The sequence below is a fragment of the Otolemur garnettii genome, unplaced genomic scaffold (assembly GCF_000181295.1).
Source record: "Otolemur garnettii isolate 467f Iridium unplaced genomic scaffold, OtoGar3 scaffold00016, whole genome shotgun sequence".
Classification (NCBI taxonomy): domain Eukaryota; kingdom Metazoa; phylum Chordata; class Mammalia; order Primates; family Galagidae; genus Otolemur; species Otolemur garnettii.
In genome coordinates, this window is record NW_003852411.1 from 12,800,190 (window position 1) to 12,819,981 (window position 19,792).

Sequence of the window (19,792 nt, forward strand, 5' to 3'; positions counted from 1 at the left end):
AGGCTGGTCTTGAACTCCTGAGCTCAGGCCATCCACCTGTCTTGGCCTCCCAGAATTACAGGCATGAGCCAACTGCCTGGCTTGGCTGCCTCCCCCTTCTCAAGTTCCCCAGAAACACGCCCATTCCCCACTCTTGAACTTCACAAAGAAACAATAAGCTTGAAGAGAAGTCTCCGCAGGGCCTCAGAAATGCCTATTGAAGGTCCCTCCTGTCAAGTTTGGCTTCTCATTTGAGAGTCCATATGCTGCTGCAGATTTGGGCAAGACAGCTGGAGGGCTTGATGTTTACCAGGCCTCTGGTGCCCTGTGTAGTGTCAGTCCTTTGCCGGCCACTGGCCAATAACAGCGTGCTCTTCCCACCACCCGGAAAGGATGGTCTCTCTGCTGTCCTCGAGGGCTGCCATTCAGCCATTCCCTGAGTCACTGTACACCCACACTTTGTCTGCTGGAGCACATAGGCCCAGGGGTCTTGAAGATCCTCATGTCAACGCTGGGTGTCAGGTCTAGAGTTGGTTTCACCATAGACTACACGATTGCCCTACCACGGGGGTAATAGTATTATAATGTCTTCACCTTCTGCTTTTCCTTTTCCTTGTATGAACTGGATTCTTTTCTTGAATAGAGAACACTTTTTGACACTTGCAGTTTGAAGATTCTTATGTTAATTTTCTTTTATTATTTAATCCACTTTGTACAGTAGTTCCTCCCCTTCCGCATATCCACAGTTTCACTTCTCAAGGTCTCAGTTACCTGCCAGAAAGCATTACGCCTTGACTTCAGCAAGGGAGCCTTGTGTATATGAGAAAACATCCTTTTTGTAGAGTTGTGTATCCACTGCTTCGAGCAGCCACTGGGGGGCTTGGAACATACGCCCTGTGTACAGTAGGGGACTACTGTGTACTTCACAACAGAATCTTGTACACAATAAAAACATACATTATTATCTGTCAATTTGAAAACAAAAGTTGTGATAACTTCTGGGGTCATTCGTGTGGACTGACTGCCTGAGGTTGGAGCTTCCCTATACTGGATCTGGAGGGATCATCCTAAGAGGGCAACTTTTTAATGATCACTCTGCAGCAGCTGGGTTAGAAGTCGGTGACAGCAGCCACTTGTCCAGTGAGCCACATAGTCACTCCCTGTCAGCTGAGTCACTGAGGCTTTTCCCAGCCCTTGATTTGGGACCACAGCGTCCACTGAAGTACCATGGCTCCAATTAGGAAGAGGGGCAATCAGGTGGCCAAGACCAACTCTTGATAGAGCCAGGATGTGCCTCCCTAAGGACCTCAACCAGGAAATGGAAATACCATGCAAGCCGATCCACTCACAGAGCCTGTCCCAGGGGAGTGACAAGCTGGACAACCAAGCCACCCACTCCCTAAGGGACTATGTGACATGGACTGGTAACGCACAGACTATGGATTTATAGCTGCTTCGTGAGAAAAAAGCAGCGTACAAGCTTTTAGGTATTTTAAAGTACATGAGAAAGTTGTATTTGTTTTACTTTTTATTATTCCAGCCCTTCAAATGTCCCCAGAATTGTCACCTTTAAGCATGTGTCTTCTCAGTGTGTTCCCAGAATTCTTTATTTATGCTGCTATCATGTTAGAAGAAAATAGAGCTTTTACTCAGTTCAGGGAAATTTAGAATCTGGGCTGATACCTCAAAAAGGAAGAAAGGCGAACACTGCTTCAGCGGGGGTGGATGTCTCATTTCTCCCTCGGTTTCACTTCCCTTTCCATTCTGGGGCTTCCCATTTTGCTCGGTGGCCTCCTGCTCCCGAGTTTATTCCCGTGGGAGAAGCCCGTCTCCTCCATGGTTCCCACTCTCTGGCTCCTGTTGGCTCCTTCAGAGGTCTGGCTGCCACCCAACACTTGCCCCAGACCCAGTCGCTCGGCCAGGGCCGCAGGCCAGCCCAGCTTCCAGCTGCCACCCAGCAGCTCAGCTCTGGCTGTCCAGCGCCAGTGGGCTCAGAACCTTCTGGCCCTGAACAGTCCCTCACAGCCAACCCCTGCCCAGAGACAGATGCAGAAGCCTCTACTGGGCTCAGCCCACACTGCCTGGGTGGAAAGGGGAGAGGAAAACGCAAACTGGATCAATTCTCCCTGAAACAAGCATGTACTTCCCAGCTTAGGGACGTGGGTAAGAACTGATGAAATTTGAACTTTCATAACCAAATGCCCCAGTGGTGACAGAAAGGAAATTTTAGACAATATTATAGCTCGGTTGGCCCTGAGAATTAAAAAATATATAGAAAGTATCAGATGTTTGGGCCCCAAGGTAGCTAAGAACTCTTTTCTCAGGTTATACAAAACTTTTCAGGTACTTTTAACCGTGTGAATATACTACACAGAGCTTCTAGTTCATCTATTTTAAATGAATTGGTTCCACCATCACTCCTCCCTTCTAAATCAATTCATTTTAGTGGACAGCTCATTTCTATTTTTTTTTTCCTTTTCTTTTGAGACAAGAGTTTCACTCTCTCACCCTGGGGTAGAGTGCCATGGCATCACCGTAACTCAGCAACCTTAGACTCCTGGGTTCAAGTGATCCTCCTCCCTCAGCCTCCTGAATAGCTGGGACTACAGGTGCCCACCACAATGCCCAGCTAATCTGTATGTTTTCTAATGGTACAACCAGAGCTCACATGTAAGGTTGGGCCCTACACAAAGATACCTCACTGAAGGCAAACAGGGTCAAAATCCCTTCTAGTCTGCTGGCCTGGGCCAGTGTCCACTGAGAGAAAACGGGGGTAAGGCAAACAGGGTCAAAATCCCTTCTAGTCTGCTGGCCTGGGCCAGTGTCCACTGAGAGAAAGGGCATTTTTCTAATCTGCACAGGTGTCCTATGTGGGTTAGCTGTGGCCCTGCTCACGCCCTCAGTTGTTCCCCAAGTCAGAAACTGAAGAAATGGGCAGGGTTTAGTGTTGTGCTTCAACAAGGTTTATGACAAGACACACTTGATGGCACGTGGGGTTTTCTCTGGCTGTGTGGTAGGGGCTGTATGCAGTGTCCTTGCTGCTCAGCCGTGCCAGCTGCGGGAAGCAGGGCGGGAACTTGCTGGAGAGGGAGGCTTCAGTGAAAGCCTGGCTGTGTTCCCCTCCAGCCAGTGTTGGGGCTTCTCTCTCAGAGGCCCCCTCCCCCAGCGTGTTTTCAGAAATCTCCTGTCCAAGGGACACTCGGGTGTCAGGGTCTGAACTCGTGTTTCACCTACCGGAAGGCATCAGCGTCTCCCCTCTGGCAGAACTTGCCCTGCCTTCTACTGAGAACCAAAGAGGGCAGGCAGTGGGAGCCTCAGCTCCGGAGGAGCAGGTGGGCGGACAGATGTGCCAGCAGCGCCCTTCTCCATCAGGGGTGACAGTGGAAGGCAAGAACACTTCTCCTTGTCCTGTGTGAATATATACAGCAGGCCTGGGGGGTGAGCCGTATGAATGGAAGAAAACGGAATGTTGGGACTTAAAGAAGGACATCTCCCCCTCCCCATAACCCACAAGCCGTCCAACACTCCACAGATTGGCTGGACCCGACTCCTCTGACAGTCAGCCAAGGTGAAGGACGAGTCACTTGTCAGTCTGCTGTAGGGTGAATGTATTCAGCCGTGTTACTGTGCTCACTGCCAGATAATCCACTGGGGCAAGAGATGTTGGTGGACTGAAGGGAACCTACAGTGGTGGCTGGGTAGGGGTGTCATAGACTTGTGTCCCCCTATAATCCATGTTTATGTCCTCCTCCCCAGTCCCTCAGAATGTGAGCTCATTTGGAAATAGGCTTGTTGCAGATGTGATTAAGAGGAGGTCATGCTCAATTAGAGACGGCCCCTAACCCAATATGACCAATGTCCTTATGAAAAAGGGAACAGAGCCGTACAATTGACACAGTACTTTGTACACATACTCGCATGTCAGTTTCTGTGAGGGAGGCATTATCACACCTATTTGTTTTAGTCAAGATTCTTGCCCTGTTACCCTGGCATCTTGTTGGTTATTGCCTTATTGGCCCCCTGTCTTCTTGTTTTGTTTTGTTTGAGACAGTGTCTCACTCTGTCACCCTTGGTATCACCATAGCCCACAGCAACCTTAAACTCTTGGGCTCAAGAGATCCTGCCTCAGCCTCCTGAGTAGCTGGGACCACAGGCACCCACAATGACACTCAGCTAACTTTTCTATTTTTAGTATAAGTGGGTCTCCCTCTTACTCAGGCTGGCCTCAAAACTCCTGAGCTCCAGCAGTCTACCCGCCTCAGCCTCCCAAGTGCTAGGATGTAAGCTGCCACCACACCCAGCCTGGCCCCACATTTTCTGGTAACAGGAAACCCTCTCTAGCTATATACAAAATCTTTTGGAAAATCACTCCACCACACTCCAGCTTATGCTTCTGCTGTGAGGTACCAGTGTTCATTCAGTGCCCGACCATAACCCAACTGTGTATTGGTTAGGCTATCCCTGGGAGCCCCAGGTCTGGTCTCTGACCTGTGTTCTGCTCTGTGTGTCCAGGGCACCTCAGAGTCACCTGGAGGGCTCCCTCTGGCCTCCAGTTAGGTACGTCAGTGACAGATCCAAGATCTGGAGGACAGGTTGGGGTGTTAGCCCCCACTTCCCCAGCCTACCTCACTGCAGACCTGCCAGCGACCATGTCCTTCCACGGATACCCAGGTAGCAGCTTTTGCTGGGCTCTGGTACCCTGCTCTTGCCCTTCTTATCTAAGTCGGTAACAGCTTCCCACTGTTGCGAGTTTCTGGATGTTTCACCATCCCTCACTGGTTTCCTCAATTCTGATCATTCTACAGGTGATCCCTTTGTTGAATGCAGGTAAATCATTTTGAATGTATCATTTAATTCTTGCCAGGGCTCTGTGACCCACAGCCAATCTTAGAAGCTTATCCTGATGGTCACATTAGTTGGTCCCAAAGGAGACACATTTTTTATTGGAGAACTCCATTGTTCTGAAATAATGAAGATATAAGAATGTGAGCTTTCTTACCTAATATGGCACAATGTAAGGGTATATGGCTCGCCTCCCAGGTGAGGGGCACAACTACAACCTGGACTCTAGTAACAAACACAAACAATGTAACTATTCATCTGTACCCTCATATTAATCTAAAGCAAAAAAAAAAAAAAAGATAGTTATAAGCTTTAAAAAAATGATATAGCTTTGTGCTGCTAGTCATGCCCCATCTCACAGAGAAAGCCATTCAAATCTTGGTTCTGATTTCTTGGGTCCCCACACTTCCCTGACTCCCACTTTCAAATAGCTTCCCAGTTTGTGCTTAAGCCAGTTTGAATAGGTTTCTGATGCCTGCAACCATTAAGATCAAGACAGTTATTCAGCTGTGAGTGGGAGAGAGACTCAAACTAGTCATCTATTTCCAACACCTATGCTTTTAGGGAGACAGTCCATGTTCATGACTGGCCCAGACGCCACCCCTTCTACCTCCCACAGCCTGGAAAGCCCCTCCACTCTAGATTACTCCTTTGGGAGGTCACATGCGTCCAGGGGCTTACCACTGCATGATATAATGATCATTGCAAATGATCTTATTATCATTTGAATAATAAGATCATACATGAGAAGTTCAGTATTAACTAAAAGTTGACCAATCCAATCGTGTCTTTAAGGTATCAGAGGAGCTCTTAGCCAAAGAGAATCTTATAATTAACCCTCTAATGAAGCCAAGACTGTCTTCTCTGTTCAGTACAGATTTTCACTCCTACTGCTATTGCGAGCCTTCATTACTAAACAATCATGAGAATTGCTCCACCACCCAAAGCATTCCCACCTTACTGTTGACAGGAGATGGATTTGTCTCTCTGGATCCCCCAAAAGAACGGGCCCTTGGAGTCCCTCCATTCTGTCAAGACAAGTGGAATTACTAAATATTGTCACAATGCTGCTAAAAAGCAACCGGGGGAAGTTCTCCTGGGGAGTCACAGATCACAATAGTCCAACCAAAGACACAGACTGCAGGGTAGATTGATGGCAAGTGTGCCCAGAACCCTTGTTCTGGGGGTGCGGGGACAGGCCTCTCTCTCCCCTTTACCTGTTCTTTGGAGCACGTCTTTGCCATTCTCCAGGAATCTCTTTAGCCAGGCGACGCATTCTTCCTCCAGCCAATTCTTCTGATACTGTAACTCTCTGATTGGCCTCCCGCGCCCGCTTGGTGACATGGGCCGCATTATCTACAGCCATCCAGGACAGGCTGTCTTTATCGAAGATAAGAAAATCCTGCCTGTCATACGCATACTGGAGAAGTCCCGGGGTGCTTCCATCCTCCAGCACCTCGCAGCCGGTCATCCTCTGGTAAGTGTGATGCCCTGGACCACATGCCAGCCAGGAGGTGTGCACAGGGGCAGAGTGGGCTCCCAGACGGCAGACTGGGACATGGCTGGACCATCCTCTGCCCTAACTCATCAGCCCACAGGCCTGCCTGGTATCACTGAGACCCTGGGAAGCCCCCCTTCTGTATCTGTGGAGCCCCTACAGCTTGCCAAAGAAACCTGGTGTTCCCTGCCTTGGGGAGTTGTCCTACCAGGGGAATGATCAATTGATAAACTCTGTGGCTATTCTGAGTGTGGTGCAGGAGGGAGAGAAAGGCAGGAGCCAGAGATATCCGTGGGAAAATTAGTGTCATTATCCTAAGTGAGCCGGTCACTACGCTGGGCCCCCAGGAAGTGAGGCACAGACTGGGCAAATTCAGGATGGGAAAGGAGGAGACGCCTGTCAGAACCCGAAGGGGAATGGGATGGGGAGGGGGTGGGGAGGGGGCCGACCACTTGGAAGAGGCACAGGACAGACGAGAGGCACTGACCTCCAGCATTCGGGTTTCCCGGGCTTTGCCAAAAGCCACCATGAGTGCAGGTCAGCAACTGCCCAGGGTGGAGGGCAGCCCGGGCTGTGTGCTGGGTGGGGCCTGGCAGGGCAGCAGTCACATCCACCCGTTCTCACCTGAGTGGTTATGGCGCCTCTGCAGCTGCTTCAGCTCCACCTGGGTCGTCTGCTGCCAGCCCCTCAGCAGCTGCCTGTACCTCTCCCAGTGGCTGGGCACCAGGTTCTCCGCCCTCCAGGGGGCCTTTGGCTTCTTCTGCTGAGCCACACTGTCATACGTGGTGATGGGGTAAGAGTCCACGTACCCCACTGAAATAAGCTCAGGGAGCCCATGGCCGGGATCTGAAACTCCCGGGCGAAAATATCTGCTGCCAGCCCCTCAGCAGCTGCGTGTACCTCTCCCAGTGGTCGGGCACCAGGTTCTCCGCCATCCAGGGGGCCTTTGGCTTCTTCTGCTGAGCCACACTGTCATACATGATGGGGTGAGAGTTCATGTACCCCACTGAAATAAGCTCAGGGAGCCCACGGCCAGGATCTGAAACGCCCAGGCGAAAATATCTCAGAGAGTGAGTCCCTGGGCAGGAGGCAAAGAAAGGAGACATGTGGCATCACAGGCCATCCCAGATCCCAGCTGGTGACAGGCATTCCCCTGACCCCCACACCCCTGCCTCCCGGGCCCCAGCTGCTATTTCCTCTCACAGACTTACAGAACCTGATTAGGGCCTGGAGAGGACTGGGAAGCTGAGGCCTTTTTTGCTGAGGTTTGGAAATTCATGATGACATTTTGTAGGTCATCTCAACTTGTAAGCAAAGTATAGAGCCCCACTCTTGTCTTTGGGGGAAGGACCAGTTGTTGGGTCCACCCAGCAGTCCCCCTGCAGGACTGAGAACCCCGAGAACCCCAGCCCCTTGCCTTATCAGAGGAGCCTCTGGACAGATAAATGAGGACGTCCACTCGCCCCTGCATGCAGATGTCAGAACAAGAACAAGAAGCCCCATGAATATACTCAGGTCTCCTGAAAAAACTTTTTAAAAAACGGTGCTTCTTCTGTTACACCAAACCACCTCTGTTAACCATTTTCTTCCCTTGTCTGCTTTTTTCCTGGCTAAATATGTCTACGTATCCCCACCTTTCTGTGAGGAGTGGGGGACATTCTAAGGCCCCAGGGGATTCCTGAAATCTTAGGTAGTACAGAAGCCATTTGCCACCAGTTGGAACCTATTTTCGTTCAAGCCTTCCACCCACAAATGTGATGCCTTTCCATCTTACCTGAGCACTTAGCAGCACGGTGGCTTTAACTTTTGAAGTTTTTTGTCACCCTCAGTAGCATATTCATTGATGTGGATGCTACCTGCCTGTTAGTCACTTAGCCATCTAGGCTGCTCACAGCAACTTTAAACTCTCCGGCTCAAGCACTTCTCTTGCCTCAGCTTCCTGAGTAGCTGGGACTACAGGCGCCCACCACAATGCCCAGCTATTTTTAAAGATGAGGTCTTGCTCTGGCTCACCTTGGTCTTGAAACTGTGAGTTCAGGCTATCCACCCACCTCAGCCTCCCAAAGTGCTGGGATTACAGACGGGAGCCACCGTGCCTGGCCCTAACTTTTGCAACAGCAAAACTAGCAGGAATTTTTTTCCCTTCAAAATTCCAGGGATAGAAGATTCTTACTTGTAGATCTTAGCACCCTCAGCATCATCCCTTCTTTATACTTGAGAACTTTTGCCTTTTCAGTTAAAGGAAGCACTTTTCTTTCTTTCTTTTTTATAAAGGAAGCACTTTATGGCCCATCTTTGGCATATCCAAATTGTCAGCATCATTACTCTTGTTCTTTGGGGCCATTATTAAGAAAAATGAAGGATAAACCAGTAGCACCCACATCCATGAATATGCTGGAAAAAGGAGATGATTCGTGTCCCGGGCAGGGACTATGTGAGATTTCATCATGCTACCCAGAATAGCAGGCTATTTAAAATTTGTCAATTGTGTATTTTGGGGATTTTTCATCTAATCTTTTTGGACCGAGATTGACCTCTGGTAACTGAAACCATGGAGAACAATTCCTCGGATAAGGGGTGAGTCCTGTCTACACTGTGGATGGGTCAAATCTAACTAACACGTGCCTTACCTGTCATCCTTATAAAGGTCTAGCTGCCCTTATTCTTACCTCCCATCCTTTCTTTCATGTCCAGCTGCCCTTATCCAATTCCCCGCCTTCAAAAAAATATGTTTATGTTTAAAGTAATGAGTTCTTATTCTTGTGAGGCCCACCTTGGTTGGTTGTATGTAAAGAAGGGTGCTGTTCTCACCTGTTTACTTGGTGAGTAAGGCTAACCCAGAAACTGTGTTCTCTTGTGCTCTCCAGAAAACCAAGAACTCTTTGAGTAGGAGAACCATTCTTTACTGCTGTGAATCTTATGACTGAAGCCAGTGCTTGGTAACCAGGGTGAGGGTGCCACTCCAAAATAGCTGACTTCTGTAGTTACTGTCTTTAGGGGTAAACTCGGAGGCACTTGGGATCATTTAGCTCAGTCCTCTGGCTAGAGGTGAAAACAATTGCAGCTCATCTCAACATACATGGGGGTCATTTGGTGCACTGTATTCGGGACTTGGCCATTGGGAACACCATGCTTTCTGGGACGAGCCACTTAAAGCCGACCTCGGCCACATACCTGGAAATAGACTAATACCAACTTGCCATGCTTGCTCCTCACCATGGGCAATTCAGCACCTTGGTCAGGTTGCTGCAATCTAGATAGATCTGGGAGTTCTCTGTTATATTATAGTCTCTTTACTAATACGAGATATGAGGAGGTGTGAGGAACAAAGAAAAGGACTTGGCTTCCCTCTGCCATAAGCTGACATGTTGCTGCATTTTCCTTCTGACACAACCTTTGTCCAGAAGTACCCTTCCCTGCAGCTGTGTAGATGTCAACTGTGCATGGACTGTGACTGTTCCAATTGCCTTTCCTAGTGTCTGAGTTTCACGTAAACGTTTTATGGACCTGGTCTGCTAACTGCAGCCAGGCCCTTGCAAGAAAGAGTATTTTACCAATTTTTTAAAGCTTATAAGCCAAACACCACTTGGTTATTCCCGGGGATGTTTAAGGATTAACACAACCAGCTTTATTGTTCCCTGACCATTCCCTGACCTTAATGGCAGCCCAGCCCTTCACTCCAGCCAAGCTTTCTATCAGCCCTGGGGTGGGACCAAGTTCAGGGTTGTTCTTTCCTGCTCTGTAGAAAGTAGATTTTCTCCTAGACTGAAAGGCAAGTGTGACCCTGCAGTTAAGGTCTGTTCTGGGAGAAGCAGATGTCTTCATCTTCAGGAAAACAGAATATCTGTGCCCTGTCATCCGTGTGGGGTGAGGGAATGATGGCCAGGTGTCCTGCTAATAAGTTTTTGGAACTGGTTTTGGAACTGGAGCTTCACGAGATTACTTCCTAACTGACACAGACTGGGCTTAGCACTCCACAGACTTCCGAGAATGCCCAGGGTAAGGGGTGGTCTCAAAGCCATCTAGGAAGCCGCCAAGGAAACCAAGCTGTAAATGATTATGGATTCAGTGTTTCTAAGCAGAAATATGCTTTCACTGGTTCTTTTGTAATTAGAAATTAGTGTAATTCAAGAACAGAATGTATAATGCATGACAAAACTCAGCAGGACTAAACCATTATATTTTTTTCCAAGGATAGATAAACTTATAGTGTTTTAATTTTAAGTAATTAGAAAGTACAAACTGAAGAAGCCGTGATCAAGAATTAGAATTGCAAATGTCTGGGTGGTTTCCAGATGGTGCTTCTCCCCCACACACACACATAATGAAAGGGCCTGAGCCCCCGTGCCAAGAGTTTACAGCCCTGGGCCACTCGGGGATTTTTTTGTTTTCTCTACGTGGTGGGTCTCCAGGTGTGGGGTGGAGCCAGCAGCCTGATCACCTGGAAACTAGTTAGAAATGTAAATCATTAGGCCCCGCCCCAGACCGCCTGAATCTCATGCTCTTAAGGCAGGGGCTGCAATTGTTTCAACAAACCCTGCAGGAGGTTCTCTGTGTGTGCTCCAGTTTGAGACCCACCACTCACCAGCTTTGGGTTATCAGGAAACCTCCCTGCAAACTAAAACATTGTCCATGGGTTTGATTGTAATCCTGTTGTGGACTGAAATTTGATGACCCTATAAACTTAAAACACTTAAGAAAAAGAAAACTTACCTAACAAATGCAATCAGTGTGACCTGGTTTCTTGTACCCTCAATGAATCCCCAACAATAAACAAACAAAAACTTGTACAAAAAACCAAAAACTCAACTAGCCATCCTTAAAAGTGATATTTTTATTTTTACACCCTGAAGTCTATCAATAATGTTTCTTACTTCTACTCTTGAAATCTCCACTTACAACTGTGTAAAGAATATTGTCCAGTATTAAAGAGAAATGGAGAGACCATGAGCTTCGTCCTGGGTGGTTTTTGTTCGGCTGATGAGTTGGCTGTTTCTTGTTTTTAGTTCTTTTTATACCTAACACAACTCCCTCCTTCTCCTCCCACCCCGGCAATAAAAGACAAGTGCATCTGCCTGGAGTAGGGCAAGTTTGTGACTGCTGGACAATCTGAATTGTGCTTTCTCGAGCTGAGCAAGTTATACAAATTCTTAAGCCCCCAAATAACCATACTGTGTATTTAAAATATTACACAGTACAGAGTTTCACTTGGAACAAGGAGTCTGGGGAGCCAGAAATTAGAACAAAAGGAAGCAAGTCTTTTATCCACCTTTTAGGGAAGTGCTGGCAAAGGAGAACATTGGCCGACCAGACCCGCATGGTGGCTGAAGGAGCCTGCCTTAAATTTTATGAGGGATAAGGAGTCTGGGCAGAGCTCATGATCATTCCGTTGGCCACTGTCATCCTTACTAATATTCACTGAGTGTCTTCCATGTGGCTGGCATTGTTACAGATACTTTCTTTGTATTAACATAGAATCCAGTGATTTTTCTTTTTTTTTTTAAGACAGCCTCAAGCTATCCCCCTGGGTAGAGTGCTGTGGCATCACAGCTCATAGCAACCTCCAACTCCTGGGCTCAAATGAGTCTCCCCGCCAAGTAGCTGGGACCACAGGCGCCTACCACAACGTCTGGCTATTTTTTGGTTGCAGTCATCGTTGTTTTGGCGGGCCTGGGCTGGATTCGAACCCACCACCTTAGGTGTACATGGCTGGCACCTTAGCCACTTGAGCCACAGGCACCGAGCCAATCCAGTGATTTTTCAACCAAAGTGCCACCATGTGTGTGGTGAAAATGTTTAAAGATCATTAATTAAATTTTGAAAGATGTTCAAAGCACAATATGGTTTTTTTTAACTCCTTTTTTTCTAATCAACAATTTAAGTGTGCCGTGGGAGTTTAACTATAGGTTCAAGCATGCTGTGAGATTTAAAAAGGTTGAAAAACACTGCTATAATCCTTAAGATGAGACGTTTCCTCATCTTTTACTTGAAGATTTGAAATCTGCAGATGAGGAAACTGGGACACAAGAGAAGTCCTTTTCCCAAGGTCACACAGCTGGTGAGAGGCAGAGAAAGTAGCCCGTCAGTGCAAGTCCTTAGCCTGATTTCTCACACGGTTGCCATGACAAGGCAGAAAGGGAAGGGCAAATAAACTCCTGAGCAGCCTTGCGAGGGAAGCCAGGGGTTATTTGGAGAGTTAGGGTTATACTGATCCCCTGGTAGAAGCAGATCACCTCTCCCCACCCCAGGGAGCAGTATGGCTTTGGATGAGGGAGACAGTTTGCCTCTGCAAGGCTGAAGGATCCGGTTCTGCCATGCTCTGGTTCCACCCATGGCCCAGCTGTGTATTAAAAGAGCCAGAATGTCCCATGGGCCGCAAGTCTCAGGTAAAATTCAGGTTAAAAATGCTAAAAGGCAAGAAGGCGTGCGGCAGAAATGAAACTCACAGGAAGGGCAGGCCTGCCCATTCTGCCACAATAGGTCACTGCTCAAGAGGACAAATTTCAAATCAGTAAAAGACCCTTGGCACCTCCCAGGGTGTCAGCTGTCTGGAAATGGCTCTCCTGCCCAGGTGCTGACACACGGAGCATTGGCAGTGGCTCCTGTTCGTGCAGGTGCAGGCAAAGCCTGAGCAAATGTCACCACAGTTGCACTTCTGAGAGGGGGTGATGGGCTCCAGGAGCCATTGTGGTCGTGTGCTCCTGAATCTGACCTCTTAGAAGTGGTGTTTCCTCCGCCCCCCTTACCACCGCCATCCCTAACACCATTAAGTTCTTTTTCTGGTCACAAAAGTTCACATTAAGGTTGGCTGCCCCTTGGGAAGAGGTGATCAACTCTTCTAGAAGCAAATTTCTCAGATTTTCTATCTAAACAGTGACTAATACTTCTGGACAATATTTGATGAGCATCTGGTGTTCTGGGCAGGTCTTTGACCAAGCTGTAGATACACACTGAGGGCCAAAAACATTGTTTTCATTTAATTCTTAGAACTCCAGAAGGAAAATACTGTCGAGGCCCATTTTAAATGTGAAAACTGAGTCATGGACCAGTAAAGACATCCGCTGAGGAATACTAGTAAGTGGTAGAGTCAGGGTTGGAACCCAGGTCTGATGGGACCATATGCGGCCTACCTTAAAAGAAAACGGCCATTTGGAAGCAGGTGTCTCCCTAAGCCATCCCTCTAACCTGAGAAATGGTAGAATAAAGCAGAGGAGGGGGAAGAGGGTTGATCTGCTGCACAGACCAGTTGGTGGTAGGTGCAAGTACTGAATTAGAAGTACCCGAGATAAAGCATGACTCCCAGTTGGCCTGTACGTGACCATGTCACAAATTCTTTAAGCCTATCATAAAGTTCAAGATATCTACTGGTTCAGGATCTCAGGCAGGTCTGCCTTGCCAATAAAATGTTTCGGAGCTTTTGTCTATTTGGCTGGAAATAAAAGTACTAAGTAAACCAAAGCCCTTATTGTATAAACCAAGAAAAGCTGGGAGACTCAGTCTGAGGAGCCCAGTCTGAGAATGAAAATTGTGGCATCCGAATGCAGCTGTGAGCATACCACACTCCTGTTCCTGAGACTAACTCCAGAGCTGGTGGAGGGTGGTGAGCTTGGGGGTGACAGGGGACCACAGCTGGCTCTGCTGGGAACCTTTCTGTTCCCCAGGTAGAGAAGGGCCTTCTGCCTGGGGGCCTCCACTCCAGCCTTGGCAGCTGGCTTGTCTTTCCTCACAGCTGGAGCTGTCTCCATCCTGGGGATGTGGGCTTCCCAAGGGCAGGGCAGGCCTCTTCCCAGTGTCTGGCACCTGGCCAGACCCCTAAGGGAAGCTCCACACTGTGAGTAGGGGCCTGCGTCCAGCTTGCAGAAGGACAAGACAAAGGCAGGCCCGGCGGGCAGCCTGGCATCCACAGGAGAGCCCCGGCTACCCTCCAGGACCGGCAGGGCAGCTGGTAAGCCCTGGCAGCGTGGGCAGAATATCAGAGCCAGTCCCGGCAACCCCCCCTCCTCAGGGCCCAGCACTCCGACCCGGCCAAACCCACAGCCGGAGAGAGCTGAGCAGAGCCTCTTGCCAAGGAAGGCTGTTGCCATTTCTAAGCAGGTGCTCTAGCTGTATAGGGCAGAGGGAGTCTTTGCAGAGGACATGGAGAGGGAAGGAGAGAAAGGGATCTGGTGACAGCAGGGCCTTTTGAATAGCTCCAGAACTAGCCTGGGGATTCGAGTTGGGCAGATGGACTAGGGAAGTCCAGTTGTTGCCAGGTAAGTCTGGGAGAACAAGCAGCTCTACCTGTAGACAGTCACAATGAAGAGCCCTGGGTGCAAGATCCCACGGGAGCTGAGGTGAGGGGAGCAGGTCCGCATTCTGTGTCCTGGAATGCTTCCCAAGACAGGCACCTCTAATGTCTTTGCAAGCTGCCAGTGGTTTGGTGGTACACAAGGGGAAAGATGTTCCAGCAAAGGCACACAGACAAGCAGATAGGATAAGCGTAAGAGAATGTGTGGGAGAATGAACGGGTGGTGGGGCTGGTGGGATCCAGGAACCAACCACCAAAGCCCCTGCCATTATGTCCCACGCGGTAATCCTGCTGCCCAGAGCCAATTTAGAGACCAGAAAGTCCATAGTCATGTCATGCATCCTCTCCTGGGTCACACGCCTCTTCCTGGAGACAGGGTCCTAGGACTGAGGATGCCTCTTCCCCTGAGGGGCCAAGCTGGGGAGGTTTTCTCAGCGCCTGGCAGGGGGACCCAAGGTTGGCAGAACCAGTGTGGGAGAGTGGTGCCAGCCTCCCTGAGCCTTGGTCCCACTTGTGTGTGTGTGTGTGGGGGGGGGATTTCTCCTGCCTTCCTTGAGAGCAGAGCCATAACCACACTTTAAATTACAACTCACCACATACACACACACACACACACACACACACACGCCCCATACACAGAAAAAGTGTTTCTCAAAACCTACTTTTGCCTTGTGCAAGGCACTAATATTTTCTATCCGGTTCTATTTTTTATTTTTGATGATGGTTTCAACCCACAAAACTGCTTAATTTATGGCCATTGAGTGAGACGGGCCTGCCTTTGGGAAACAGCACCCTGGAAAGTGAGCTGTCCTTCTCCAGCACAGACCCCACTTCCTGAAACAGAAGCATCAGAGTCCCGGAGCCCTGGGGAGGTGGCAGGTGGGGTTGGCCAGCTCAGGGCTCCCACAGGCTGTGGTGCTCCAGCTACTGGAGGCACTGAGCCGGGGCAGCACCAGCAGGGCAGAAGGGTGCAGGGTAGGAGTCTCCGAGCACTGGGTTCAAATTCAGCCTCCACTATTTATTTGCTGTTGTGACCTTGGATAAGTGATTTAACTATTGAGCCTGGAATACCTGTATTATAAATTCTCTCCCTCTGGCAAAGTTGCTGTGAGGATTCAGGACTATGTCCTTAGTGGCCCCAGCAGAACTCTCGGAATATCTGTGGAGCGGGCAGGGGAGGGGGAGGGATGGTACAACCACTGTACCTTCCTGAATTCCCAGGTTATCACTGGTTTCCCAAACTGGATCCTGAGGCTCCTCCGCAGGCTGAGGCCTGGGGACTCTGCATGCACCAGGTACTCCTTCCCGCACACCCTGCTTTTGCTACACGCAGATGTGTAGGTCCTTGGGTCCCATGCTCCCTCCCATCTGTCTGGCCAGCCCAGCTGGGCCCACCAAGCACCTTTCAGCATGGCTGGGGTCTGCCGTCCTCCACCCCCAACTCTGAGTTCCTCAATGGCAAAGTGAGGTCAAATAATGCCAAGGGGCATGTGTGTGTGTGTTCGGGGCATGTAAAATCCTTGGACACTTGTCCTCTGGGCTCCAGCCCCACTATGGCTCTGGTTACCTTGTGACCCGGTGGATGTCACCAGTCCAGAACCTGCCTCGTGGAGGTGGCCTTGCCACACAGGCCATGGCATCCCTGAGGTGGCGCAGTGGGCCTAGTGCCCTCTCCAAGCAGCTGCATTCAGACCATGGCAGGATGGGCCTGCCAAAGGCTAGAAGGTGGTGGAGCAGTCTTGGCCCCCAAGTCTCCTGCAGCGTGTCTGGGAGGGTGCAGCTGGCACAGAGCCATTGAGTGTAGAGTCAGCCGGCCCCCTGCTGCCTGCCTCAGGATGTAGAGACAGCCTGACCTGCTGTCCCGACTTGCAGAAGGCACCAGTGTCCCAGCGTCCCAGCAAAGTGGATTCTATAGAACAGGGGGTGCGGGCGGCCGAATCAGGGCAGAACCTGCAGAGGGCAGTTGCTGTGTACACAGTCACATCCTGGTCCCAGGGCCCACAACAGACCTCAGGCCTCCCAGGACACTGAGGACATGTGCTCTCAATCCTGCTGGTGGCTTCCGAAATCGCTCCCCGCACACACACACCAGCGATATTGACATGCGGCAAAGTTATTGACACTTAATGTTCCGTGCAGTACCAATGTCTGGTGCCTTCTGTAAACCTTGGTGTGAAGGGGGAACCATAGACCAGATAAAGTGAAAACCCTCAGCTCTGCACATGGCTGTTTCTTTTCTGTGCCTGAGTGTGGGTGTCCTTGTGTGAGTCTCTACTCATTTTATAAAACCCCTCTTGAGTGCACCTCCTAAGCCTCCTGACCATTAATCACTCACCACTCCCTTGGCTGTCCCTGCCAGGCAACACCAGGCACCAGCTCCTCCCGTCCTACCCGTGTTAGGATGTGTGTGTGCCTGCCCCGGACTGCAGCCTACTGGGGTGAGCGGGTCTTTCTCACATCCGGAAGCCCTTGCTTGGCACTGGTCAGGCCCCTGGGTAATAAATCAAGTTCTGAGGAAGAAGGTTCTGACCGTCCAGTGCCCAAGACAGGGTTGGAACACACTTTCTGGGTCAGCAGCTCCCCGGGCAGAGTGGACGATGATCTCAGACAAAGGCCAGGGGAACTAAAGCCCCCTCCCTCCTCCCTAGGCAGGGCCTTTGGTCTCAGTTTATCCCAGGGAGGAACTGAGATGGCTCAAAGTGGCGCTTTTGCCTCCTTGGAAGGAGATCACTGTCCAGAGGCTGGAGAGCCCCCACTGCTACCCTGGGTGCCTCCCTCCCTTCCCCCTAACAATAAGCCTTTCCTGGCATGGGGTTGGGGGAACTGCAGTGGGAAGAGTGGGCCCCAAGCCAGTTGGCAGAGTACCACACCCTGTCATTGCCATCGAATGTGGTTCCCCATCTTTATAAAATGAAGACAACGTGCAGGACACACCTGGCAGGACGATTTTAACAACTAAATGAGATATGTCAAGAGCCTTGCCCGCACCTGGTGGGCAATAGAGGCAGATGTTGGATGCTCCTGACACCTTTTCCTGTCCTCTCCCAGCTGAGCACCCGCCCCCCACTCCTGCTTCTTCCCAGCTGCAAAGGCGAGCTGTCCTTGTCATACGGAGAACGAAAGTGTCTTGGGCCCCTAGAAGCTTTCGGCAATGTGAAATTTCTCTAGTTTTTGTGATCCTGCTGCCAGGAATTGGGGTACAGGAGCTGCCAGGTTTCTCCACATGTGTAGATTCCTGCCGTAGGGCTACCTCTTCACTCGGGGTGCCCCAGGGCCCTCTTCACAGCCTCTGGCCCTCTGCTCACCTGCCAAACCCTCCTGATTCCTCCTTTACTCCTACCAATCAGCCCCAGACCCCTGAGCACTCCCTCACCCCAGCTTCCAGGTGCATAATGAAGGGAGGGGCTTTAACTGGCTCCTGTTGCCAAGGCCCTGGGCCAGAGAACACTAGCACCCCCTCTCCATCCACATTCCCCCCTTTGCATGTTCAGAGTTGTATCCTCACACCCCCATCACCTTTTCCTCAGCCACACCTCCCTCAAGGTCCTCCTTGCCTGATGAAAGCTGCCCTTGACATCATTTAAGGGCTGTGTTGAGGGCTGCGTTGTTTTGGTTTGGGGTGGCTGTCCTTTTCCCCACAGCTGGAACCCTGGCAAGTTCTAAAGAGCCCTGAGTTGCTGACTCCACTCCTCTGTTGCACCTGTTCTCCCTCCTAATCATAAGCCTGGCCTGGGGCTCCTCCCCCTACCAAAGGACCTTCTGGGGGCTCTGCCTCTCATACCATCTGTAACCCTAACCCTAGGCCTCCCAGCTTTCCCCTCAGGCACAGCCACCGCCAGGCCTGCAGAGTCCCTCCCCAGCCCCGTCCCAGTCTGGTGCAAGTCAAGTGAGTGTCTCAGCTCAGAACTGAGCAACTCAGAATGGGAAAAGCTTCGGCTTGGATTTTTAATAATTTAAAACTGACACATACCATCCACTCCCTGCTGCTCACCTCCTGTCTCCAAGCTGGACAGGAGAACTAAGACAAAGGCCCTCACAGGCCAGGCCATAGCAATGCCCACCTCCACCCGGGCAGGGGCAGAGGGCAGGGACAGAGAGCAGGGCGGTGGTGGGGCTGAGCTGGATCTTGGCCACCACAGCTGCATTTCCCTGAAGTTGGTCTTGGTTTCCTTTTTTTTTTACTTCAGCTTTATACATCATAAAAACTCCCTAGAAATTTTTAGTATTCTGGCTGCCAGATAACATCTCCCAGATATTCTCACACCCAAACAGGGCATGAAACTCTTTTGTCAGACCACACATTTCACATTCCGATTTGGGGTTGGGAACAGATATGTGGTCAATGGCGGTAAGGCTGTTACTCTAGGACACTTGCCCATCCCTGGATAAAGGGCAGAGGTGATGAGTGGGAGGGAGGAGGGACATGGCCGAGAACCAGGACGGCTCACGGCCAACACGGCCAAGCACTTAATCTTTGGTTCTGGAGTGCTGGGAACTAGGGGAGCTTTTGACAGGGACCAGTACCTGGAGCGGAGGCCGCACTCAGGGACCCAGTGAAGGACCCACCGAAGCCCTCTCATCCCCTTGCCAACAGACGTGCAAGTTGCTGTAGATGCTCTCTGCCATGGCAGACCTGCAAACCCGTATTTTCCTCCTCCAGTTCTGCATAAGTGACCTTAAACAAAACATACAACCAAGCTCCTTGCCTCCCCCAGAGGAGTTAGTCACGTAAGCCTTGCCACAGCCCAAGGGCATGGATGACACCATAATCTGTGTGTCTGCCACAAAGCAGCACTGTGCCGCTCACTCCTAGCTATCCCCTGGGGTGCTTCAGAGCTTCTAAGGGGTGACACTGAGGGCACAGCACTTCTGGGTCACCGTGGGGCAGGCCTCTGCCTCAGGACACGGACAGACAAGCTCTCCGAGTGGGCCAGGAGCTCCTTAATGTGAGCCAAGCCCAGCCCTGCCACCTTCGCCCCGTTCACTTCGAGGATCTCGTCGCCCACCCCCAGCAGCCCGGAGTACAGCTTGGCCGTGCTCACGTCGGCCATCTCCTGCACGTAGATCCCTGCAAAGGAACACAGGAGAACTGAGTACATGAAACCCAATCAGAGACATGCATCTGAGCACAGAGGTGCTGCCTGTGTGGGGCAGGAGGGAGTGCTCGTGTGGGGCACTTCTGCACA

The 19,792-nt window shown here is 50.5% G+C and overlaps 2 protein-coding genes across 2 annotated transcripts in view; both read right to left on the reverse strand.

Moving 5' to 3' along the window:
• Positions 1–5,778: 5,778 nt before the first annotated feature.
• Positions 5,779–7,425, reverse strand: LOC100966232 (major histocompatibility complex class I-related gene protein). The gene is given in 5 exon segments (XM_012802580.1): positions 5,779–5,849; positions 6,039–6,133; positions 6,135–6,312; positions 6,944–7,165; positions 7,350–7,425. Coding segments are annotated over 5 exon segments (642 nt in total).
• A 12,055-nt stretch (positions 7,426–19,480) lies between these two features.
• Positions 19,481–19,792, reverse strand: part of KIAA1614 (KIAA1614 ortholog) — a 39,350-nt gene continuing 39,038 nt past the window's right edge. Inside the window, exon 11 of the mRNA XM_023510809.1 lies at positions 19,481–19,674. Coding sequence (XP_023366577.1) covers positions 19,481–19,674 — 194 coding nt within the window. The remainder of the gene's footprint in view (positions 19,675–19,792) is intronic.